This window comes from Schistocerca piceifrons, chromosome 4 (genome assembly GCF_021461385.2).
Source record: "Schistocerca piceifrons isolate TAMUIC-IGC-003096 chromosome 4, iqSchPice1.1, whole genome shotgun sequence".
Taxonomy (NCBI): Eukaryota; Metazoa; Arthropoda; class Insecta; order Orthoptera; family Acrididae; genus Schistocerca; species Schistocerca piceifrons.
This window is the reverse complement of record NC_060141.1, coordinates 770849489-770876061: the sequence shown is the minus strand read 5'-3', so window position 1 is coordinate 770876061 and position 26573 is coordinate 770849489. Positions and strand designations below refer to the sequence as shown.

The 26573-nt window shown below is 40.3% G+C and overlaps 2 protein-coding genes across 2 annotated transcripts in view; both read right to left on the bottom strand.

Annotated features, from left to right (window-relative positions):
- LOC124796164 (Down syndrome cell adhesion molecule-like protein Dscam2) overlaps positions 1-26573 on the bottom strand; it is a 93495-nt gene that overhangs the window by 63703 nt on the left and 3219 nt on the right. Inside the window, exons 2-4 of the mRNA XM_047260255.1 lie at positions 7928-8123; positions 7601-7740; positions 6578-6846 (exon numbers count right to left, since the gene is read on the bottom strand). Of these exons, the coding sequence (XP_047116211.1) occupies positions 6578-6846; positions 7601-7740; positions 7928-7931 (413 nt within the window). The 5' untranslated portion in view covers positions 7932-8123. The remainder of the gene's footprint in view (positions 1-6577; positions 6847-7600; positions 7741-7927; positions 8124-26573) is intronic.
- Positions 8044-26573, bottom strand: part of LOC124796163 (Down syndrome cell adhesion molecule homolog) — a 151134-nt gene continuing 132604 nt past the window's right edge. Inside the window, exon 10 of the mRNA XM_047260254.1 lies at positions 8044-8171. Coding sequence (XP_047116210.1) covers positions 8044-8171 — 128 coding nt within the window. The remainder of the gene's footprint in view (positions 8172-26573) is intronic.

The following is a 26573-nucleotide window of genomic DNA, read 5'->3' as shown; positions in this document are numbered from 1 at the left end:
TTGAGTCACCTTTGGGTAGCTCAATTGGTGAAGCATTTGCCTGTGAAATACACAAGTCCCAGGATCAAGTCCTGGTCCAGCACATAGTTTTAATCTGCCATGAAGTTTCAAGTTATGAAATAGTTAAGAAAAGCTGCTAACACAAGGCACTGTACACCGTGCAGCTCATACAGAATCAGCATCCTGCAATCTTTACAATCATTTCACAATCTTTTCAAAATGTCCACCACTGTGGTATGGAGATAGTGCAAATGAACAATGAAATTTGCCATCACATCCTGTAGTTTCTCAATAGAAATGGAGTCAGATGTCATACAGATTGACAATTCGAGCTCATCCAGTATGGTGAAATGGTTCTACGAGATAGTGTCTTTCAACATACCCTATAAATAATAGTTGCAATGGGCCAGGTCATACAAATTAGAGGCCAGTCTATCCCTGTGCCAGTAAATGAGGAATAATCCAACACAATGACTCTGTTCCTGAAGTATTCATCACCAAGAGCGAAACACTTGTTCGGTTCCATGTGATCAGGACCAATCTTGCATGAACCTCTTGGTGCCTGGTTGATCCTCCAATGCTTGCTGTGTCATGACAAATTGTGCCAAAATCACAACATAATATTCACCAATGATCTTTGCTAGCACAGAAAAATATGCAAACATGCCATAGCCAAATACTACAGCCCAAATTGTTACTTGGTTTGGCTTCACAGAAATGGGGATTTTCAGAACCCCAAAATCACTAGTTTTATTTATTCATGGCTCTATTCAGGTGGCAGTGTGCTTCATCTGTGAACCAGATGCAGCCAATATCAATTCCTTCACTATCAATGATTGAGAGAATATAGTTTGCAAAGTCAGTCCTCTGCTGCACACCCATACATGTATGACCTGGTGAGTTTGAATTTTGAATGAAAACATGTGGGCTGTGTCTCAGCATGTTCTGCATGCTGGATTGCTTCAACCAGTGTCTGCTGCAATTCTTCAGATGGATTTTCTCAGCTTTTGCTGAATAATTCCAGAAACCATGGCTACATCTTCAGGAGTAATTACTGTTTGCCTGGGGCCAACATTCCCTGCTAGATCATCAGCCATGCTGGCTGTCCATTGGACTTTGGTGGAAAGCATGCAAATGGTTTCCACTTCGGGTCATTTTGGAACATTAAGTCATGTTTGAAAACTGTGCCTTTTTGCTGCAGGACTCTGTTCTAGCCTGTGGTATACCAGTACCAGAAAAACACATTGTTCAAAGAAATACATGATTTGAACCTCTTCCTCTAGTAAGCTGACTTCCTTTCATGTTTTGATGGTGGAACTGATTGCTCTGAGCTGTGGCACTCTATTTATAAGTGATAAATATTGTGATCATAGTACCATATGTTAGCAGGTTTTAAACTACTTCAAACCTTCTGTACAAAGTTCTTACAGCTTCCACAATAAACAAATCATTTGTTGCACTCACCTATCGATCTTAGTTTTGAAGATACTTAGTTTTTGAAACCAGGGAATCCTTCACTGGACACCCTGTATCTTCCCTATACTATACTCAACTGTCTTGGCAATCGCCAGTGCAAAGTTTGGCTACATCTCAGTAATGCGACACATCAATCCATTTACCATGATCACAGAGATGCTATCACACACAATAGCCATTTAAAACACAGCTGCTCATGAGTATAAGTTACGCATAATTCCTGTTGTGTTCTGTGTGTAGGCTATTGTATATGTGTATTTATAGCTTGTAAGCATACTGATGTTTTCTATATTATGAGTTCCTGGTTGTATCATTTGTAATTCATGAGATTAATATGATCAAAAATCTCTAATATACAAAAACCCTTTTAATTGAGGAGCTACAATGTTGTACATTAAAACAGACATGGAATAATGCTTGCTATGATTTGTTCTGACCCCTTTAAAAATCACCCTCAGACAGGTGCTTAGTACTATGAACATCTTCATTGACTGAACAAAGTTGAATACATAATGTAGCCTATGGATGCTCTATCCATACATCATAACGGATTCACTGACAGTAATGCCAGGTTCTGAAAGAAAGAAAAAGGGTCATTAGAAATCTCAAGTAAGAAGAGAGATAGCAGAGGAAACTAGTGTCGGATGGTTACATAACATTGTGTAAGTATTTTTTACATGTATATGATTCCAAATGAGGAGGTATTGAATAGAATTTGGGAGAAGAGAAATTTCATCAAACCAATCTCTGGACTGAAGATCACACAACAACAACATGATTCCAAAAGATATGCACATATTTAGGATCTCATTATGAGTGTGAACTGCAAGGCACTTTGGCTTTCTACAACAATCAAATAATAAAAAAAATTACAATAGAGTATATGTGATATAATATGAGACCAAATTTGAATGGTTAGGAATACCTGATATTATTAATGTTAAAGTCAGAATATGTGTCATAGTGAGAAATAGTTGGCAAGATTGGAAAATACACTGGAAACCAATTTAAACAGATGTGTATGCAATAGCACAATATCTTCATTTTTAACCTATAAATTATCTTAGTAGATAGATTAAGGAAAGGAAAATCTATGTTTATAGCATTTGCAGACTTGGAGAAAGCTTTCAAAAATGTTGAGTGGAATACACCTTTGAAATTTCTGAAAGTAGCACGGGTAAACACAGGGAGCAAAAGATTATTTATAGCTTTTACAGAAAACAAACAGCAGTCATAACAGTTGAAGGGTATCAAATCCATCCACCCACATCCACATCCACGTAGGTAATCCGCAAGCCACCATACGAAGCCTGGCAGAGACTATATCACTACGTTATTTCCTTTTCTGTTCTACATGCAAATAGAGCAACGGAAAAATGACTGTCTATATGTCACCATATGAGCCCTAATTTTTTGTATCTTATCTTCGTGGTCCTTATGAATAATGTATGTTGGCAGCAGTAGAACCATTTGGCAGTCAGATTCAAATGCTGGTTCTCTAAATTTTTTCAATAGTGTCCTTTGAAATGATCACCACTTTCCCTCCAGGGATTCATATTTGAGTTCCCAAAACACTTCCATAACATTTAGGTGGTGTCTGAACCTACTGGTAACAAATCTAGCAGCCTGTCCTGTGAATTGCTTCAGTGTCCTCCTTTAATCTGACCAGGCATGGGTCTCAAACACTTAAGCAGTATTCAAGAACAGGTTGCACCAGCATCCTATATGTGGTCTCCTTTACAGATGAACCACACTTTCCCAAAATTCTCCCAACAGACTGAAGTCAGTCATTCACCTTCCCTACCATAGTCCTCACATGCTCCTTCCATTTCATATCACTTTGCAATATTACGCCCACATATTTAACAAATGTGACTGTGTCAAACAGTACACTACTAATGCTGTATCTGAACATTGCAGGTTTCTTTTTCCTACTCATTCACATTAACTGACATTTTCCCACATTTAGGGCCATCTGCCATTCATCACACCAATTAGAAATCTTGCCTAAGTCTTCTTGTATCTTTTTACAGTCACTCAACTTTGACACCTTACCGTACACCACAGCACCATTCGCAAACAACTGTAGATTGCTGCCCAACCCATCTGCCAAATCATTTATGTATATAGAGAACAACAGTGGTCTAACTTCCCTGGGGAGTTCCTGATGATACCCTTGTCTCTGATGAACACTCACCATCCAATGAACACTCGCCATTGAGGACAACATACTGGGTTCTGTAACTTATAAATCTTTGAGACACTCACATAGCGGGGAATTCATTCCATATGCTTGTACCTTCATTAACAGTGTGCGGTGGGGCACCATGTCAAATGCTTTCCAGAATCAAGAAATATGGAAACTGCCAGCTGCCCTTCATCCATAGTTCACAGTATATCATGTGGTCTGCAATTTTATGGGTCAGTTCTTTTACCCTTCTTACACACATGAGTCACCTGCACTTTTTTCCAGTCACTTGAGACTTTGTGTTGGGTGATATGATTCATGATAAATAAAAGCTCAGTATGAGGCTAATGCCTTACTCTTTCCAAAACTGAACTTGGATTCCACCTGGACCTTGTGATTTACTTGCTTTCAAATCTTTCAGTTGCTTCCCTATGCCAGAGATGCTTATTACTATTTTGTCGATATGGGAGTCTATCCAGTTGTCAAATTATGGTATGTTTGTACGATTCTCCTGCATGAATGAGTTCATGGACATCAGATTTAAAACCTTGGCTTTCAGTTTACTATCTTCAACTGCCACACCAGACAGGTCAACAAGTGACTGGATGGAAACCCTAAACCCACTTAGTGATTTTATATAGGATTCTCTGCCAGATCTTTCTCTAAAATATGATGGTGGTAGTACTTGTATGCTTCATGCATAGATCTTTTAACAAACACATGAATCTCTACTAATCTTTACTTGTCATCATTTGATTGTTCTCTTTTGAAGTGAGAGTGCAATAGCCTCTGCTTCCTCAGCATTTTCTGAATATCATTATTAAACCATGATGAGTCTTTCCATCATTAATTGACTTACTACACATTCTTCAGATGATGATTTACAATCTGCTTAAACATTGCCCACAATTACACTAAGTCCATCTTACTGGAACTAAGTGATGTCAGTTTACTGTCTAAGTGAGATGCTAACAACTGCTTATGTGATCTTTCTATTAGAAATGCTCTCCTAATCTTCTTAATTAATTTATTAACTTTATATAATCATAACTGCTATAATGACATTATCATTGCTAATTCCCATTTCTATTTAAGCTAAGGTACTTCCATTGTTTGTGGGCTACAGAGCTAGTTAATTAAGACTTTTTAGAAAATGTTTTCAAAAGTATTTTGCATGACTGTCTGTCTGTCTGCAAATTGCGGTCAGCTCCTGCATCTGCACGCAGTGTGCACACATCATAATATTTAGTTAACAAATACTTTATGTCAACATTTTATGGAAACCAAACGAAAATGTTTTTAAAACCACTACTGCCTACCACTTACATTGAAAGCTGGAATACCCGGTAATGGGCATTAGGGAGCATGTTGACAATCTGTGTTGTAGCCCACTCCCAAAGTTATTCCATCTATATACTGAGCATGCCAGTGACATTGTAATTCTGTCAGAGAGAGCAAAGGACTTGGAAGAGCAGTTGAATGGAATGGATGGCTTGGAAGGAGGACCTAAGATGAACATTAACAAACACAAAGGTAGTGGAATGTAGTGGAATTAAATCAGACGACCCTGAGGGAATTAGATCAGAAGACAAGTCACTAAAGGCAGCAGATTATTTGGGCAATTAAATAACTTATGATGGACATAGCAGAGAGGATATAAATTGTAGAATGGCAATGCCAAGCAAAGCCTTTATAAAGAAGAGCAATTTGTTAACGCTGAATATAAATTTAAGGATTAGGAAGTCTTTTTCTGAAGTCATTTGTTTGAAGTGTAGTATTTTATGGACGTGAAATGCATGATAAGCAGTTTAGAGAAGAAGGGAATAGAAGTTTTGAATGTGGTGCTACAGAAGAATGCTGAAAATCAGATTGGTAGTAAGTGTAACTAATGAGGAAGTATTGAATAGAATTGGGGAAAAATGAAATTTATGGCATAACTTGACTAAAAGAAGTGAACAGTTGATGGACACATTTTGAGACATTAAGGAATTCTCAATTTTACATTGGAGGGAAGTGTGGAGAGCAAACATTGCAGAGGGAGACCAAGAGACAAGTACAGTATGCAAGTTCAAATGGATGTGATTTGCAATAGTTATTCTGAGATGAAGAAGCCTGCATGGGATTGAGTAAGTAGAATGAAGAGCTGCATCAAACCAGTTTTTGAACTAGAGGCCATGACAACAACAACAACAACAACTCCATAACACATTAGTTACCAGACATCAGGGCATGGCAAGTACCACTTCACTTCTGCTGTTTGCACTTGCTTGAGACAATCAGTTCACAGCTAGCTGATTGGTTTGATGCAGTCATTGCAGTTGTAATTAAACAGCAGTTTTAAAAGACATCACAGACTTAATTTTATTATAACCAAACTAAGAGGGACATTTCAGATACACTGTCTATGAGTGCATCAGAGGCAGAACAAGAAAAGGAGTTGCATATGTGAAGTGTCCAAGTCAAGTCGAGTACTCATGCTAGAAGTGACAGAATGTTATTAGGTCACATATGTAATGGAAAATTCAGATTAATAGCATAAAACTGAATGAAATAATGAAGGGAGGTGGTGAATGAAACATCTGATATGAAAAGAACAGACCAAGAAAATACACCATGAAAGATATGTTTACAAAGAGAGGGAAACATATGAAATAGGAAAGAGATGCAAGAGAAAGTTATGAAAAATCAGAAAAGAGGGTAGGTAAGCTAGGTAGAAGATATCAAGTGATTTATTCATTGAACCATTAAAATGTTTCTTGCCACAGTACAATCTCCCTATCAGTCGCTCCCTTTCAAAAAGAAATGTCATCATTTACATCTAGTAAATCCAGACAACCATGGTTGCTTTATGTACTGTCTAGCATATAAAAAAAAAAGGAAAATGTAACTTAAATGGTGCTAAAGATTACTAACCCCTTCTTCCATATTATTGTGGGCTGAGGAAGCCCAACAGTAAGGCATGGCAGGGCAAGTTCTTCCCCTCTGGCACCCACCACATGGTCACCAAATGAGGCAATCTTTGCTGGCACTTGCTCTGATGGTGCCTGTATCACATGCAGACTGGGTTGGCTCTCCCCAACCATTGTGGCTGCAGTCACCCAGAATTCATATCGATGGTGTGAAACAAGATGTGACACAAAGTAGTGTGTCTGGCTTGGAGGTATTTCATATTCTTCTTTCAACTGTAGATAAACTAAAGTGTTTTATAATGTCAAAGTAAACTGATTTAGAAGCTGAAAGTAAAAGTTTTCTTAAAAAAAGATTTTCATAATACTAGGCAATACAATTATTCTACAAAAAACAGACAAAGATATAATCAATGTAAAAGTTCTGATTTTTTTTGTTAACATATTAACTGACTTCAGATCAAGATAACACAACAGAAGTAACTGCCCAAAATATAGAAATAAAAGTTTAGAAAACAGAAGTTCGTTGCAGATAAGGCAACTGCACTCTCGATTGTAATTCAGAATGCTGATATTCAGTATTTGCAATATCTATTCCTTGTCCAATATGGTTCTGACAACTTTTGTATTCAATGGCCATATTTGCAGTCTGTGCATGTCGATGTACTTCAGTTTTTGCTGTGTGTGTCCATTGATTAGGGGGGGGGGGGGGGCAGTGCTCTACAATATGATCTCAGGATTATTTACACAAGCAGTCAAACTTATAATATGAACTGAAGTTGTCACAGATATGGCAGGATTTTATTTAGTATGTAAGTATCCTGCTCTGTGGAGTTTATCAGAAATAAAACAGCTGGTTAGATCCGGTCATAAAAGCAAATCTGTGAGTGGCAGGCTTGTTTAATATGTTATCCTGTTGTGAATTTAGTACTCTGAATCAAGTTGCAATGAATTTGCTCTTTTTTATGTCAAACAGTTAAATATTTACCACATGCATTTCTAATATATTTTGAATTATGAGAATATTTACCAGATGTGCACCATCCAGGGACCTCATGTACAAATTGTATCTTTTTATTATTCCATTTGGAGATTTTGGCTTTTTCCAAGAAACTAGCAATGTTTTTGCATTAGCAGCCAGTGCTTTAATGTCTTCAGGCTTATCAGGGACTGTCAATTTATAAATAAAATGATTTGTGATATAGAAAAATTATCCTCTCATACTATGATATTATAGCTCATTAATCATCAATATATAACAAAATGGAATGTTCATTATTGACAAACATGCTGCAGTCATGCCTAATAACTATTAACAGAATACTAACAAAATATTTAGTTATAAAACAGTACTAACACATTTCATACCATCCTCCTGTGTTCTACAGAAGACAGGTCTGCTTGAAACACCATCCCCCACTCTGGTGTAAGCTCTCACTTCCATGCTATAGTTACAATATTTTTGAAGCCCAACTAACTCCATTTTGCATTCTTCAGTGGAAGATTCAGACTGAGATGAAGCCTCTGGACATTAAAATATTGTTGTTTAATTTCTGTAACAGTGATACTATAATATTCATGAGTTATTTTTATGACAGAATCTGGAAAACAAAGCAACAAAATAATGGACGGAAAGAAATGGTTCAAAAAAGGAGCTATTCTCAGCAAAGAAAATGGAAGCATTATTATGAGGTGGTATCCAAAGTTAGAATTTTGTGAGCAAACAGTTACTAGTACACTGAAATACTACTAGGTGTTTCTCCACACTTTCTGCCTGAATCAGAGTGACCAACAGCTGTGAGGTGGACAGTTTTGTTAGATGTCAGTGAGCATGTTTACACTGTCATGTTTCCATGAGTCTGCAGTTTTGCAGTAGCTGACCTCAAAGAGCTGCATGACTGTAATAAGCTTTGTTTTAAACTTGGCAAAACTACTGCAGAAACACATCAAATGGTGAAGCAAGCTTTTTTATACAACGCTTTAGATCAGACACAGATTATGCCTGGTATAAGGGTTTCAAAAACTGGTGAACATCAAATGATGATGACAACTATATTCCATACATATTACATTCTAACCTAGATTTTCCATTAAATGATGATGGTAGTTGTTCCTGTCAGCTGTCAACTGGCACCACATCAGAAAATCTTCAGAGAGTGAGGGATTTCATTCCACAAGATCACTGACTGACCACCCAAGACCTCTATAACACTTTGCGAGTAAATTATGGTACATGTAAAACTATTCTGCCTGAGTAACTCGATATGAGAGGGATTTCAGTGAAGTTTGTGGCATGGCTGGTTCTAGATGATCAGAAGCAACATTACATGGAATTCTGCAAGAAATTAAACAACTGCTTTAATATAAAACTAAATTGTCTTTTAAAGATTGTCACAGCTGACAAAAGTTGGATTTATGGCCATGATTGTGAAACTAAGCAACAATCTTCACAGTGGAAGAGTCTTTCTTCACTTCCACCAAAAAAGTTTGACAGTCAAGAGTAATTTTACACTCCCTGCCCCTTCATCACCAGCTACTACAGTCCAGTCACAAACATCACCTATGCCATCAAAGGCAGGCCTACCTGTGAAACTAGTTGTGATCTACAAGCTAAGCTACAACCATTGTACTGCATTCTACATGGGCATGACAACCAACAAGTTGTCTGTCCACATGAATGGCCAAGAAACAATTGGACCACCATGTTGCTGATCATGCCATCCAAGATGACGTTCTTCATTTCATTGACTTCTTCTCAGCTTGTGCCATATGGATTCTTCCCACCAACACCAGCATCTCAGAATTGTGCAGGTGGGACTGCTTCCTACATTTCCATAGTCCTGCTGGCCTCAATCTTCGTTAGTCATTGTTCTCACACATCTAGCCCCTTCCCTGTTCCCATTCCAGCACTATAGAGCTCTTTATTCCACCAACACACCCAGTCCTTTTACTTCTCTCCTTTTCTGCCTACCCCCCCCCCCCCCCCCCCCCTTGCCCTCTCTCTCTCTCTCTCTCTCTCTCGCCTTCCATCTAACTTCCCGACTGCATCTAACTGCCCTATCCTCTCTCCACCTCATCCCTGCACGATCCCCAGCAGCACTTTACTATCCCCCACATTTACCCTTCTATCCCCTCCCCCCACAGCCTACTCCTTACCCCCACCCACCATGCACTGCTGTTGCTGCTTGTAGTCTGGCTTCAGCTACCAGAGACTGTGGTCATGTGTGTGCGACTAAAGTAACACCTCAACTTATATTAGCTCAAAGTGTGTCTCCACTGATATTAAACCATGTGATTTTCACTAACTTGTACAAGAAATTTGAGAGGAGATATATGGATAATAACACATTTTGTAATTACTAACTCTCATGATGGATTTCAAAAGGACTGTTCATTTGATATGTTCATTTACATTTTCATTCTTAGAAACTACTAAAGTCAGCAGCTGGTACGAGGGTTGGAACTTAAATAGTGGCAACTATTTATTCACAACCGATACAAACTAGGTACATGTTTGCACCTGTTACTATCCTTCAAAGTAGTCACCAGCATTGTATAGAACCCATTGGCAGTGATGTGGAAGGCGTATTGTACTGTTAGCAGTGCCTGTTCTGTTGATGGTGCAAATGGAGTGGTCTAAAGTTATGGTGATTCTCTTGTACAACTGTGATAGTGTTATCCTAATGCATTACATTCCTCCATGGCAGTCCGTCAATGCACAGTATTACTGTTTGTTTTTGGAGTATCACCTGTGACCAGCTTTGCGAAAGAAATGGCGACACTTTCTGTGCAACTCACCCATCATTTTGCATGACAATGCACGGACGCATACAGTGCAAGCTGTGGCTGCTCTGTTCGGTCGATGAGACTAGGAAGTACTGTATCATCCACCAGACTCCCAGGACTTAAGTCCTTGTGACTTTGATTTGATTCCAAAGACGAAAGAACCACTTCATGCATTCGCGTTAGAACTGTTCCAGAGATTCGACAGGCAGTAGACCGCTCCATTTGCACCATCAACAGAACAGGCTCTACTAACGGTATACTATGCCTTCCACATCGATGGCAATGGGTTCTACGCAATGCTGGTGACTACTTTGAAGGAAAGTAACAGGTTCAAACATATAACTTTTGTTTCAGTTGTGAATATATAGTTGCCACTATTTAAGTTTCATCCTTCATATTTTTTAATAATTTAAATGAATAACAGAGTTTTGTTAGAAAACTTGAGAGATGAGCAAATCAGTGTTGTAGCAAATGGATACCTTAAATCATATCCTTCAAGACCAACAAATAAAGGTGTGCTTAAGAATTAAAGGAGCTAAGTTACTAACAAAGTATCGCATAGTTTAATCTTAGGTTTACTGTTGATTCTCATATATGTGAACAACGTTCTGTTTAATACACAGGAGGGATACAACCTTTACTAATGGATATTCAAAGTTTGTTCAGAGATGTGCACCAAGTAACTTTCATTTATGCCAATCTGGTTCAACAATGAAAAGATAGGCTCAGCACTGTGCACAAAATAAGTCTCAGATAATGTTATACATAATGACAGGTATCTCATAAAGTGGCAATGAACAGAAACTGTACATAACAGGTAAAATGTGGGCTTGAATTATAAGCAGTCCTGCGACTGAAATTTGCATTTCTTTTTTGATAATGATTTCTGTGCAGGACTTCATTCATTCACTCATTTATGTGTTTTGTACATTTAATCAAGGAGGAAAATCTTCAAGGATGACGTGGATTGAATAAAAATAGAATAAAAGCAACTGTTAGAAACTTAATTATACACTACACTAACAAAACCTATCACTATACTGCTTCAGACATTTTGTGCTTACACCAGCTAAATCTAACTTAGTACATTAGAAGGGCAGCTGCTGCTTCCTTAGTTACACTAAATAGTTGTTTTTATCTAATGTAGATTTACTATGAACACTACTGCTTGCAGTGTAGAATGCTGAAAGATTGTCTGGTAGCTTGTATTAGTGGCTAACAAGGTAAATTTTTAATTTTCTTCTTAATTGCTATGGATTTCAGTTTCTTGCTTTATGTTACACAAAAGCTTGTTGAATGCTTTTGCACCACAGTACATAACTCCACTCTCAGCCTAAGGGAAAGAGATAAAGTCTGCATGAAAATTATTTTTGTGTCTTGTATACTGACTGTGCAAATCACAAATCAGCTGAAACTGATTTTTATTATCATTGAAAACCATTAAGGAATATATCTGCTTAGGAGATAGTGTAAAATTACAAGATCTTTAAAAAGTCTCTGCAAGATGTGTGGTTATCTAGTCTGCACAATGTTCTTACAACTTACTTTAGCTGGATAAATACTTTTTGTGATTTGTCCATGAAGATAATTCCCTGAGACAACAGGCAATGAAAATATGGAAAGTAAGCCAGCACCCTATGTGCATTGATTCAGTTTTAATTTGTTACTCAGTTGGAGACCAAGGAATTTAAAACAGAAAATTTCATTTAGTGTGTGAGCAGTGCTGTGTACTTCCTGTGTCAGCAGATTATTTTTGCCTATCTGAAATGGCATCATATGAGACTTTGAAAAATCCAGGACTGAATAATGACAATATTATATAAAGGATAATTGCTACTCACGGTATAGTGGAAATGTTGAATCGAAGACAGGCACAACAAAAAGACACTAAACAAGTCAAATTTTGGCCAAAAAAGCCTTCTTGCAGCTTAGACACACACACACACACACACACACACACACACACACACACACACACACACACACACACACACACACACACACGAGCACTGTCTCCAGCTACCAAGGCCGTACTGTGAGCAATTGCGGATGCAGCCTGCACCCAATCCCTTACCTGATAGCTCATATCCCTGTAATAACGTAGATGCAAGATCTGTTCCATACATCCTTCACCTGCTCTACTCTAGTCACAAGTGTCACCTATCCCAACAAAGGCTGGGCTCCCTGTGAAACTAACCATGTGATCTACTAGCTAAGTTGCAACCTCTGTGCTGCATTCTATGTGGGTATGACAACCAACAAGCTGTCTGTATACATGAATGGCCACTGGCAAACTGTGGACCATGAAGTTACCACACACACAGCGTACACAATGTTCTTCATTTCAATGACTGCGTCACAGCATGTACCATCTGGATCCTTCCTTTCCTGAATTGCACAGGTGGGACTTTCCCTTAAGTATATACTACATTCATATAACCCTTCTGGTCTCAACATTTGTTAGTCATTATCTTTTACTCAACTACCCCCTTCTCTATTCCCATTCCAGCACTACACAGCCTTCTGTTTGACCAATGCACCGACAGTCTTTTTATTCCTCTCCTTTCCTGCCCCATCTCATCTGTCTAAGCTTTTCTTCTCCTTTCATGTGCAGTTGTTCAGAGTCTGACCTTGGCAGCTACAGACAGTAGTCATGTGTATGTGAGTTTCATTTGCATGTGTGTGTGTGTGTGTGTGTGTGTGTGTGTGTGTGTGTGTGTGTGTGTGTGTGTGTGTGTGCGCGTGTGTGTGTGCTCCTTCCAGCAGAAGGGTTGAAGGGGCAGAAAGAGGGGTGAAGGGAAAGAACTGGAGATGTCCAGGAAAAGGGGTAGATTTCAGAAAATGTCGCCCAGAACTGTGGGTCAGAGAAGAATTATTGGACAGGATGAGAAGGGAAGACATTGGGGAGTGCACCGGATGAGATTTGAAAACTGTAGAGCTTAAAGGTGGAAGACAGGGTAATATGCAAGACAGAGATTACTGCTAAAATATTGCACATGAGTTAATAAGAGTGAAAAGCTACATGCTTTGTACAAAACAGAGGTGGGAGGGGGACAGCAAAAAATAGACTGGAAAGAAAATTAAAGCTGTAGGAAACTAAAATGGAGTGAAGAAAGGGGCACTTACTGCAATGCAATGCTGAGACATAAGAAATTAATGTCAGTTCAGGCCAGGTGGGTGGCAAGAACCAAGAACATGTTGTAACATTAGTTCCCACCTGCAAATTTCTGAGAAACTGGTGTCTAGGGGAAGAATCCAGATGGTGCATGTTACAAAGGGGAAGAATCCAGATGAGCGTGTCATGAAACGGGCACTGAGGTCATGCCTGCTATGTTGGTAGAGCATGCTCTGCAACAGACTATTGTATGTTGCCAGTATACACCCTCCGCCTATGGTCATTCATCCTAACAGATAATTTGGTAGTAGTCATGCCGATGTAAAAGGCGAAACAGTATTTACATAACAGGTGGTATATGACTCCATTTGATAGCATATGTTTTGCCAGTTACAGGGCTGGTATAGGTGGTGGTAGGTGAGTGGGTGCATAGGGCTAGTCTAGCAGTGGGGACAGTCACAGGGGTAGAAGCATAGGGTAGGGAGATGGGTACAGAATGAGCGTACGGTCTGACAACGATATTGCAGAGTTTGGAGGGCAACAAAAAGCTATTCTAAGTGTGGTGGAAATAATCTCTGATAGAATGGATCTCATTTCGGGGCATGATTTTAGGTAGTCATGGCCTGGTAAAAGTAGCTGATTAATACATTCCAGACGAGGATAACACTGGGTGAGAAGTGGTGTATTCTAAAGTTGTTTTTTGGGAGGATCAGCAGTACCAGAATTGGATTTGATGGCCCAGGAAATCTGCTTTTGAACTAGGCTGGTGGTGTAATTACACCCAGTGAAGACTGAGGTGAGAGTGGTGGTGTATTGCTGTGCACCTAAACAAATATGTTAGTCTCAAATGCCAAGGCTGTATGAGAGGGAACATTTGACATGGGGAGGATGGCAACTCTCAAAGTGCAAGTACTGTTGTTTGTTACTAGGTTTAATGTGGACAGAAATGTGTAGCTGTCCTCAGTGAAGATGAGATCAACATCAAAGAAAGTGGCACGAGATTCAGAAATGTATCTAAGCAAAATCAAGTGCTGAAGACTTATGAATTCCAGTAAAGCCCCCTCCGAGTGACCCAAGAATGATTGGTGTAGGAAGGAGCCATCCTGGTTCCCCTGGCTATACCCCTGATCTGTTTGTATATCTGGCCCTCAAAAGGTGAGGTAGCAGTCTGTAAGTACAAAGTTGATTAAGGTGAGCAGGAAGGATATAATAGATTTGGAATCAGGTGGGTGCTGACAGAGGAAATGTTCAGCAGCAGACATATCATGTATGTGGTTGGTTGGGTTGTTTAGGGGGAGGAGACCAGACAGCAAGGTCATCGGTCTCATCAGATTAGGGAAGGATGGGGAAGGAAGTTGGCCATGCCCTTTGAAAGGAACCATCCTGGAATTTGCCTGGAGCGATTTAGGGAAATCACGGAAAACCTAAATCAGGATGGCCGGACGCCGGATTGAACCGTCGTCCTCCCGAATGTGAGTCCAGTGTGCTAATCACTGCGCCACCTTGCTCAGTCACCATGTGTGTGGGGGGATGTTGATATAGAGGGATGGGTGGCATCAGTGGTGGCAAGTATTCAACTTCAAAATGCAACAAATGCCAAACTTCACCTCAGAAAGTTATCGCACTTTCTCCTAAACTACCTGAACAGTAGTGTTTCCCCTTCTGTCCCTCTGTAGCTCCCTAAACAGCCACACCATCAACCACCACTCCTCTCCTACAAACTGAGCTAGGCCAACATCCTTAACATCCCACAGCCTTCATCACTGCCTCCCAGACCACTAATAATTCATAATCGCAAGAACCAGTCACAACTGTACAATGTTCTCAAACTCTTATCTAAAGAACTCTCCCTCCTGAAGTATCTGTATTATCCAAGGGTCTCACTTTCAGGCCTAAACATGCATTTGATCATGCTGCTTTGGTGAAGTACCTACTTTCCTTCACACATAATGTCAACTGGGAATATCACTTTGCAACCCAATGTCAAAATCTTTCCGACAGCACACCTGACACTGAACCTGTCTTGAACAGTTCTGACCACAATCTCAACTTGATCCACCACCACTACCTCAAAATGATCCCTTACAAGCCTTACAAGAATGCCTCACATCCAGCACTGCTTCACAACCCTTCCTTAAGTCCCTACAACATGACCCTAACAACATGACCCTAACCTGTCCCCTGAAGAACTTCAGGCTCTGCATTCCATAAAAGCTGATGACTCCATCATTATCCTCCAAGCAGACAAAGGATCTACTACTGTGGTACTTGACTGAAAGGAGTATGTTAGTGAAAGTATGCAATCTGTTGGACACCTCTACATACACCATCTGCCATCAAGACCCCATCCCTGTGGTTCAAACTGACCTGCAGTCCCTCCTTACAACCTCAGGCCCCTCACAAGGACAACACCTTGATCTGTAGAACTTCTTACCCCCCCAAACTATACAACCTCACCTTCTACTTTCTTCCTAAGATCCACAAACCCAATCATCCTGGTCATCCTATAGTCTCTGGCTTCAAAGCACCTACCAAACTTATCTCTGCCTCAGTTGATCAGCACCTGAAAACTACAGTACAGAGAATTCCCTCCTGTATCAAAGACACCAACCATTTGCTAGATCGTCTGAAATCTGTGCCTGTCCCATTCCCCACATCACACCTTGCTTGTCACAATTGATGCTGCCTCCCTCTATAGCAACATCCCCTACATACATAGTCTGTCTTCTGCTGAATATTCTGTCAGTGCCCACTTGATTCCAAATCTATGACATCCTTCCTACTCATCTTAATCAACTTTATACTTACAGACTACTACCTCACCTTTGATGGGCAGACATGTAAACAGATCAGGGGTATATCCATGGGAACCAGGATGGCTCCTTTCTATGCCAACCTTCCAAAGGGTCACTTGTAGGGGGCTCTCCTGGAATCCATAAGTCTTCAGCCCCTGGTTTGATTTAGATACATCGATGACATCTTTGCCATATAGGCTCATGGTGAGGCTAACTTGTTAAAATTCCTGGAATCACTGAATACTTTCTCCCAATTCCTCACATGGCCGTATTCTGAATCCTGTGCCTTTTTTCTTCATGTTGATCTTGTTCTCATCAAAGGCCAGCTACACACTTCTGTCCACATTAATAATAGTAACAAACAACAGTACTTATGTTTTGACAATTTCCATCCTATCCATGTCAAACGTTCCCTCCCATACAGCCTTGGCATTTGAGGCTAACGTATTTGTTTAGATGCACAGAAATACACCACCACTCTCACCTCAGTCTTCCCTGGGTGTAATTACACCACCAGCCTAGTTCAAAAGCAGATTTCCTGGGCCATCAAATCCAATCCTGGTACTGCTGACCCGTCCAAAAGACAACTTTTGAGTACAGCACTTGTCAATCAGTATTATCCTGGTCTGGAATATATTAATCAGCTACTTCGACCAGGCCATGACTTCCTACAATCATGCCCTGAAATGAGATCCATTCTATCTGAGATTTTTTCCACCACACCTAGAATATAGCTTTTTGTCACCCTCCAAAATTCAGCAATATCCATGTCAGACCCTATGCTCCTTCTACACCCATCTCCCTACCCTATGTTCTACCCCTGTGACTGTTCCCCCCCTCCCCCCCTGCAAAACGTGCCTTATGCACCCTCCTACCACTACCTATACCAGTCCTGTAACTGACAAAACATATAATATCAAAGGGAGAGCCACCTATGAAACAACACACATTGTATACCAGCTGTTATGCAAAACACTGTTTGGTCTTTTACATTGGCATGACTACCATCAAATTATCAGTTATGATAAATGGGCATAGGCAGTGGGTGTATACTGGAAACACACAGTATCTTGTTGCAGAGCAGCTGTGCAAGATGACACTCATGACCTCAGTGCTGTTTCACCACACACACCACCTGGATTCTTCCCCTAGACACCAGCTTTTCATACGGCAGGTGGGAACTAGCATTACAACATGTCCTTGGTCCTGGCCTTAATTTACATTAATTTCTTCTTCTTAGCATTTCTTTGCAGTAACTATTCCTTTCTTCAATCTGTTTTAGTTTTCTACATCCTTCATTATCTTACCTTTGTATTTTTCGCTATCCCCCTCCCACCTCTGTTACGCACAATGCACTTAGCTTTTCACTCTTATTAACTCACGTGCAATGTTTTAGCAATAATCTCTGTCTTTCATATTACCCTATCTTCCACCTTTAAGCTCTCCAGTTTTCAAATATCATTACGTGCAGTCCCCAATAATCAGTCTTTCCTTCTCATCCTGTCCAGTAAGTCTCCCCTGCCCCACAGTTCTGGGTGAGTTTTCTGAAATCTATACCTTTTCCTAGACCTCTCCTATCCTTTTCCTTCATCGCTCTTCCTGTCCCTTAAACCATTCTGCCAGAAGGAGGTGCCACTAGCTCTGAAATCTTGCACAATTATAAACTTTTTTATATGCATGTTCTGCCAATGTTTGGTGAGTAGATTTTTTTATCCTTCTCATTACATTATAATCAACCCTTTTCATAATATTGTCACCATATGAGACTTTGTGAGTTCCAGACTTAAATTGTTTGCTGTGGTACACTTATAGGCCTGTGCAGCTAACACAGAGCTGGTTTTCAAATCACCAGACTGGGATGAAGAATTGTGAGTGAAAATATTTGAAACAGGACAAGATGACTACAAAAATAATTGTTGTAATATATGACACATGCAGTCTAGGGACCTTTGAAAACTATTATGTTGAGTTCTAAATACTTAAACTGTTTATCATGTGCAATAATTTTTCCTGAAACTTGTTAAGTTTGATAACAGTTTTTTATATCTATCAATTTCAAATTTATTTTCCACTCATATTTCATATAATACATAATTGTCACACATGGGCAATTTCAACAAATTACAGTGTTATTTGTGTGCAAAGATTAGTTTCTTTAACACTATTCTACAATTAAGTAATTCACACAGTAAGACAATAATTCACTCCATACTGAGAACTGGTTTCATATGCAATAATAGTAATATGCTCATTTCTAGGGCATAATTATTTCTTACATTATTATTCATATTAAATAAAAAATATCCAAGCCTCTGTTTAAGTATATTTTAAAAGTATCTCCAGTCAACATCTTAAGACCATTTATTAGCAAATTATCAAAAGCAGCCCGTTTGACATGTGGGCTTTTTGCTGTTAAAGTTGATTTATTTTATGCCTTGTAATATGGTTGTGAATTGGTGAGTGAATCTGACAATGGAAAATTGAGGGTGGGATGAACAATATTATGAGAAGGAAAGTTGCTACTCACCATATAGCGGAGATGCTGAGTCGCAGATAGGCACAACAAAAAGACTCTCACGATTAAAGCTTTCGGCCATTAAGGCCTTCGTCAACACTAGACACACACACACACACACACACACACACACACACACACACACACACACACACACACACAGAGTCACGCAAGCCCAACTCACACACATGACTATAGTCTCAGGCAACTGAAAGCACACTGTGAGCAGCAGCACCAATGCATGATGGGAGTGGTGACTGGGTGGAGGTAAGGAGGAGGCTGGAGTGGGGTGGGAGAGGGATAGTATGGTGGGGGTGGCAGACAGTGAAGTGCTGCAGGTCAGAAGGTGGGCAGGGAAGAGCTAATGAGAGTGGGAGGGGGGGGGGGGGGGGGGGCAAGTAGTGGAAAAGGAGAGAAATAGAAAGACTGGATGAATTTGGATGTTCCTATTTATGACTTTCATGTCTTCTTTCATTAACATAGTGGTTTGTAGCATATACATAGCATAAACTGTGAGAATATTAAAACTGGTAAATAGGCTTTTACAAGATGTTCATTGCTGCACTTTCATCACTATGTTCAAGGCTCCCTTCTGCAGTATGCAAACTCTTCTTCAAATTAATTTGGCAGGTCTCATCCCACAGCATTATTCCGTAAGACCAGAAAGGATATATTAAACTAAAATACATAGCTGCCGACTGTGAGAAGAGGCTGTTAGTAATCAATGGCAAATACGGAGGCAGGTCCGGATGACCTACCCTGGGAAACTTTAAAAATTAGAAGTCTAATTTAGGCCTTTAAACAATGTATTTCAGACACTTTCTGACCCTAAATAAAAAAGATTTTCCAGGAACAGAAAGAACTGTAAATGAAAAAATTGCATTAAGTGGAAAGTCACCAAACTAGCTTCAGGAAACATATTGAAACAATTCTATTGTGTTCTCTCTTTTTTTCTATATTCACTCAGGATGTCAGGAAACAGCTCAGTCAGTGTTGCAGCTGATGAGAAAGATTATTTTTTCTATATCCAGTGTCTATAATTTATATGAAGCTTCTAGAGTCAACACCAATGATGATATCTTCATCCCCTTTCTGATATATATATATGGTATTAAAAGCTGTTGTTATGGACTTCAGTCTGCCGGAGCGGCCAAGCGGTTCTAGGCGCTACTGTCTGGAACCGCACGACCGCTACGGTCCCAGGTCAAATCCTGCCTTGGGCATGGGTGTGTGTGATGTCCTTAGGTTAGTTAGGTTTAAGTAGTTCTAAGTTCTAGGGGACTGATGACCGCAGCAGTTAAGTCCCATAGTGCTCAGAGCCATTTGAACCATTTTTTTTCTTCAGTCCGAAGACTGGTTTGATGCAGTCTTCACACTATTCTATCCTGAGCAATCCTCTTCATCTCCAAATAACTGCTGCAACCTACATCCTTCTGAATCTGCTTACTGTATTCATCTCCTGATCTCTCTCTATGATTTTTACCCGTCAGCTTCCCTCCAATACTAAATCGGTGAGCCCTTGATGTCTCAGAGTGTCCTATCAACTTGTCCCTCCTTCTAGTCAGGCTGAGCCACAATTTTCTTTTCTCCCTAATTCTATTCAGTACCTAATCATTAGTTATGAAATCTACCCATATAATCTTCAGCATTCTTCTGTAACACCACATTTCAAAAGCTTCTATTCTCTTATTGTCTAAACTATTTATCGTCCATGTTTCAATTCCGTACATGGCTACACTACTGACAAGTGCTTTAAGAAAAGACTTCCTTTCACTTAAATCTATATTTGATGTCAACAAAGCTCTTTTCTTCAGAAACACTTTTCTTGCCATTTTTACATCCTCTCTCCTACAGTTGTTGTTTATTTTGTGCCCAAATAGCAAAAACCATCTACTACTTTAAGTGTCTCATTTCTTAATCTAATTTCCTCACCATCACCTGATTTAATTCAACTATTTCCCATTATCCTCATTTTGTTTTTATTGATGATCATCTAAAATCCCTCTTTCAAAACACTGTCCATTTCATGCAACTGCTCTTCCAAGTCCTTTTCTGCATCTGATAGCATTACAATGTCATTGGCAAGCCTCAAAGTTCTTATTTCTTCTATCTGAACCCATTTACAGATATTTTTCTCTCATTACGGGTATACAAAGAAAATGGGGATGGGGACATATACACAGATTTTCCAAAGTCTTTATTTGCCAGTTCACCAATATGATAGGTACGGTAGGCTATAATATCTCTGTCTACAAAACTTTCAAGGCCAGGAACATTAGGAACTCATGTACCACCTCGTACAATGGCTACTGTAAGCCGGACAAGGGTACATCACGAACCGGGGGCTCAAGGAGGCAACAGCATGTTCCATGTTAAAGTTCTTATCAGTTTCACCTTTGACCCCAGCGCGCGACGCTGGCTTACGCAATCTTGGCAGCGCGTCAGCCACGGACTTAGCGCACAGCGGACGGGAGCACCTAGTATGGCTAGTGCTCCCGTCCGGGATAACGCGCGGCTGGCACTGTGAAATATTCTAAGTCCGAATCAAGGTCACGCGCTATCGCGCGTCTATAAAAGCGAGCGAGGCCCGCGGAGCGGATCACTTGCGCTGCTGCTGCTGCACAGGCAACTGCCTTGAACGCTGCCAAGATGCCGTACAGAAGGTACCGTCGACGTTCTCGTCAAACAGTCTATAAAACAATTGAAAACATCGAATTTTCCACATCTGCTGCAGACAAGAAGAAGAATACTGTGAAGAATATTGCTGCTACTGCACTCGTCGACGGACCATGTGTTTTTTGTGCATGTAGACTTAACTTTAGCATTGACATTAACGATTCTTTTACTCATGGTAATGGTTGGCTTACAGTAGCCATTGTACGAGGTGGTACAGGAGTTCCTAATGTTCCTGGCCTTGAAAGTTTTGTAGACAGAGATATCATAGCCTACTGTACCTATTATATTGGTGAACTGGCAAATAAAGACTTTGGAAAATCTGTGTATATGTCCCCATCCCCATTTTCTTTGTATACCCGTAATAAGAGAAATAGTATTTCACTTCTTGCATTTTCCACCTGCTACCTTCAGAATTTCAAAAAGAGTATTCCAGTCAACGTTGTCAAAAGATTTCTCAGTCTACAAATGCTATTACCACAGGCTTGCCTTTTCTTAATGTATCTTCTAAGATCAGCCGTAGGGTCAGTATTGTCTCGTGTATTCCTACATTTCTCCACATCCAAACTGATCTTCCCTAAGGTCACCTTCTAGCAGTTTTTCCATTCTTCTGTGTAAAATATGTGTTAGTATTTTGCAACCTTGACTTATTAAGGAGATAGTTCAGTAATATTCACACCTGTCAGCACTTGCTTTCTTTGGAATTGAAATTATTATATTCTTCTTGAAGGGTATATCACTTGTCACATACATCTTGTACACCAGATGGAAGGGTTTTGTCCTAGCTAGTTCTCCAAGGCTGTCAGTAACTTTCAGCTCTCCCTTCTTTGCTTAGGACTGGTTTTCCACTTGAGCTTTTGATACTCATAGAACATCTACTCCTTTCTCCAAAGGTCTTTTTAATTTTTCTTTAGGCAGTATTTATCTTTCCCCTGGCCCTTTCTGTTTGGCCATTTTTCACTTTCGGTCAATCTCATTTTTTAGACATTTGTATTTCTTTTCACCCGCTTCATTTATTGTATTTTTATATTTTCTCCTTGCATCAATTAAATTCAATACCTCTTGCACTATCCAATGATTTCTACTACATCTCGTCTTTTTACCTATTTGATCCTCTGCTGCCTTCACTGTTTCATCTGTCAAAGCTACCCACTTCTCTTCTACTGTATTCCCTTCTGCTGTTCTGGTTAACTGCTGCATAACGCTCACTCTGAAACTCTCAACAATCTCTGGTCCTTTCAACTTATACATGCCCCATCTCCTTAGTTTCCAACCTTTTTGCAATTTCTTCAGTTTTAATCTACAGATCAAAATCAATAAATTGTGGTCAGGATCCACATCTGCTCCTGGAAATGTGTTACAACTTAATATGTGGTTCTGAAATTCCTGTCTTGTCATTATATAATCAGGCTGAAACTTCATGGTGTCTCCAGGTCTCTTCCACATGTACAATCTTCTTTCATCATTCTTAAACCAAGTGTCAGTGATGATTATATTATGCTCTGTGCAAAATTCTACCAGGTGGCTTCCTCTTTCACTCCCTTCTCCCAGTCCATATTCACCTACTATTCCTCCTTCTCTTCCTTTTTCTACTATGATTTCCAGTCTGCCATCCGAAACAAATTTTCATCTCCCTCAGTTCCAAGAATAATTTCTTTTATTTTTTCTCATCCTCCATTTCTTCAATCTCTTCATTCCGTGGAGCTAGTGGGCATATGATCATGTTCTGCTGTGATGGGTGTGGGCTTAGTGTCTATCTTGGCTATGATAACGTGTTCATTATGCTATTCACAGTAACTTACCTGCAAAAAAAATCCTGTTTTCTTACTCATTATTAAATCCACTCCTGCATTACCCCTATTTGATTTTGTATTTATAGCTCTGTACTGATCTCACAAGAAATCGTGTTCCTCCTGCCACTGAACTTCATTAATTCCCACTACATCTAACTTCAACCTATCCATGTTTTAAAATTATCTAACCTACCTGCCCGATTAAGGGATCTAACATTCCACACTCTGACCTGTAAAACATCAGTTTTATTTCTCCTGATGATGGTAACATCGTAAGTATTGTCCACCTGGGGATGTGAATGGGAAACTATTCTACCTGTGGAATATTTTACCTATGAGGATGTCATCATCAATTACCATACAGTAGGGCTGTATAGCCTCGGGAAAAATTATGGCTGTAGTTTCCTCTTTCTTTCAACCGTTCGCAGAATCAGAAGAGCAAGGTGATTTTGACTGATGCTAGAACGTCCAGTCAGTCAGTCATCCAGACTGTTGCCCCTTCAAATAGTGGAAAGGCTGATGACCCTCTGCAGGAATCACACATTTCTCTGGCCTTGCAACAGATACCCCTCAGTTGCGATTGCACCTACGGTATGGCTATCTGTGTCACTGAGGCATGCAAGCCACTAAACCAACTGTTAAGCCCACAGTTCATGGGTCACTGGGGGGTTAAAAGTAGACTGTCTTTCTTAACTTTTTTGGAGAAACTGGTAAAGCTCCATATCATAAATTCTTCAGCATAAAAATAATTGAGGTTTCACACATGTTTGTGCAACTAAATGAAGCAAGTGGCAGGAACAAGTTTGTATTCTTATGCACAGTTGAACTTTCATCAAAAAAGCAACAATTCTGGTTTATACATCCCACCATTGTATTTGCAAATGACACACAGTTCTTCCATGAAATTCCTTTCCTTAGCGGCTCTTCACTCAAGAAATTAAAAATGTCACCAGGTTAGAAAAAATTGCAACAGCTTGCAGACAAACGCCTGGAACCTTCTTGAATCAAAAACCATTTTATTCCTATCCTTTAAGTTGACACGTGCAGAACAAAAATTTTTGTCGTCTCTCAGCATAAGCTATCTTAGTAAGCCGTGGTGACAAAATTATTCATAGACAGGTTTACTACTTACTCAGTAAGGAAATAATTGGAACATTTTATGAGTAGTAGCATATGATTAGTAAAATGTAAACAGAACATTTTTCAAAGAAACATCAAATTATGATAAATCCATAACAACTACAGACAATTCATAATAGTTGTCAGTAATGAGAATTTTGGTATGGTCATAGTCTCCTTAATACATATAGACTGGACATTACTTTTTCTGCAGGTAGGTCACCTACTGTTTCCATAAAGGCCTGCCCTCTATGCATAATCCCAAAAATTTATATCTCAAACATGTCTTTGGCAGAATCTCATAATTTATAATATTTTATATATTTGTTTTTCTATGTTAGCTTATAACTTATCTCTTTTATTTATTTATTTACATATACCTAGATCCTTTTATGCAAGTGAGACACCAGGATGCAGAGAAGCTTAAAGAATATATAAATGTACATTACACAGATGTCATATAGTTATTTAAAAAAAAACAGTTGCAGGAAAAATACAAAACAAAAAAACTAGAGCAAAACAGAAGCAAAGTGAAAAACCTAAGAAAACACACAGTAAGTATGTATGCATGCATGCAAAGATTATACTTCTCTGTTGAAAAATTCATCTAATGAATAAAAAGATTTTTCAAGTAAAAACATCTTCAGTTTATTTTTAAGTAATACACTATTACTACACTCCTGGAAATGGAAAAAAGAACACATTGACACCGGTGTGTCAGACTCACCATACTTGCTCCGGACACTGCGAGAGGGCTGTACAAGCAATGATCACACGCACGGCACAGCGGACACACCAGGAACCGCGGTGTTGGCCGTCGAATGGCGCTAGCTGCGCAGCATTTGTGCACTGCCGCCGTCAGTGTCAGCCAGTTTGCCGTGGCATACGGAGCTCCATCGCAGTCTTTAACACTGGTAGCATGCCGCGACAGCGTGGACGTGAACCGTATGTGCCGTTGACGGACATTGAGCGAGGGCGTATAGTGGGCATGCGGGAGGCCGGGTGGACATACCGCCGAATTGCTCAACACGTGGGACGTGAGGTCTCCACAGTACATCGATGTTGTCGCCAGTGGTCGGCGGAAGGTGCACGTGCCCGTTGACCTGGGACCGGACCGCAGCGACGCACGGATGCACGCCAAGACCGTAGGATCCTACGCAGTGCCGTAGGGGACCGCACTGCCACTTCCCAGCAAATTAGGGACACTGTTGCTCCTGGGGTATCGGCGAGGACCATTCGCAACCATCTCCATGAAGCTGGGCTACGGTCCCGCACACCGTTAGGCTGTCTTCCGCTCACGCCCCAACATCGTGCAGCCCGCCTCCAGTGGTGTCGCGACAGGCGTGAATGGAGGGACGAATGGAGACGTGTCGTCTTCAGCGATGAGAGTCGCTTCTGCCTTGGTGCCAATGATGGTCGTATGCGTGTTTGGCGCCGTGCAGGTGAGCGCCACAATCAGGACTGCATACGACCGAGGCACACAGGGCCAACACCCGGCATCATGGTGTGGGGAGCGATCTCCTACACTGGCCGTACACCACTGGTGATCGTCGAGGGGACACTGAATAGTGCACGGTACATCCAAACCGTCATCGAACCCATCGTTCTACCATTCCTAGACCGGCAAGGGAACTTGCTGTTCCAACAGGACAATGCACGTCCGCATGTATCCCGTGCCACCCAACGTGCTCTAGAAGGTGTAAGTCAACTACCCTGGCCAGCAAGATCTCCGGATCTGTCCCCCATTGAGCATGTTTGGGACTGGATGAAGCGTCGTCTCACGCGGTCTGCACGTCCAGCACAAACGCTGGTCCAACTGAGGCGCCAGGTGGAAATGGCATGGCAAGCCGTTCCACAGGACTACATCCAGCATCTCTACGATCGTCTCCATGGGAGAATAGCAGCCTGCATTGCTGCGAAAGGTGGATATACACTGTACTAGTGCCGACATTGTGCATGCTCTGTTGCCTGTGTCTATGTGCCTGTGGTTCTGTCAGTGTGATCATGTGATGTATCTGACCCCAGGAATGTGTCAATAAAGTTTCCCCTTCCTGGGACAATGAATTCACGGTGTTCTTATTTCAATTTCCAGGAGTGTAAATAGGCCCTTGATGTAGTTTGACAGTGAATTAAATATTTTACCATTGGAATGCTGTACATCTTTTTGAAGCTGAGTTAGATTTTTGAAATCACAATGGAGCTCAGTC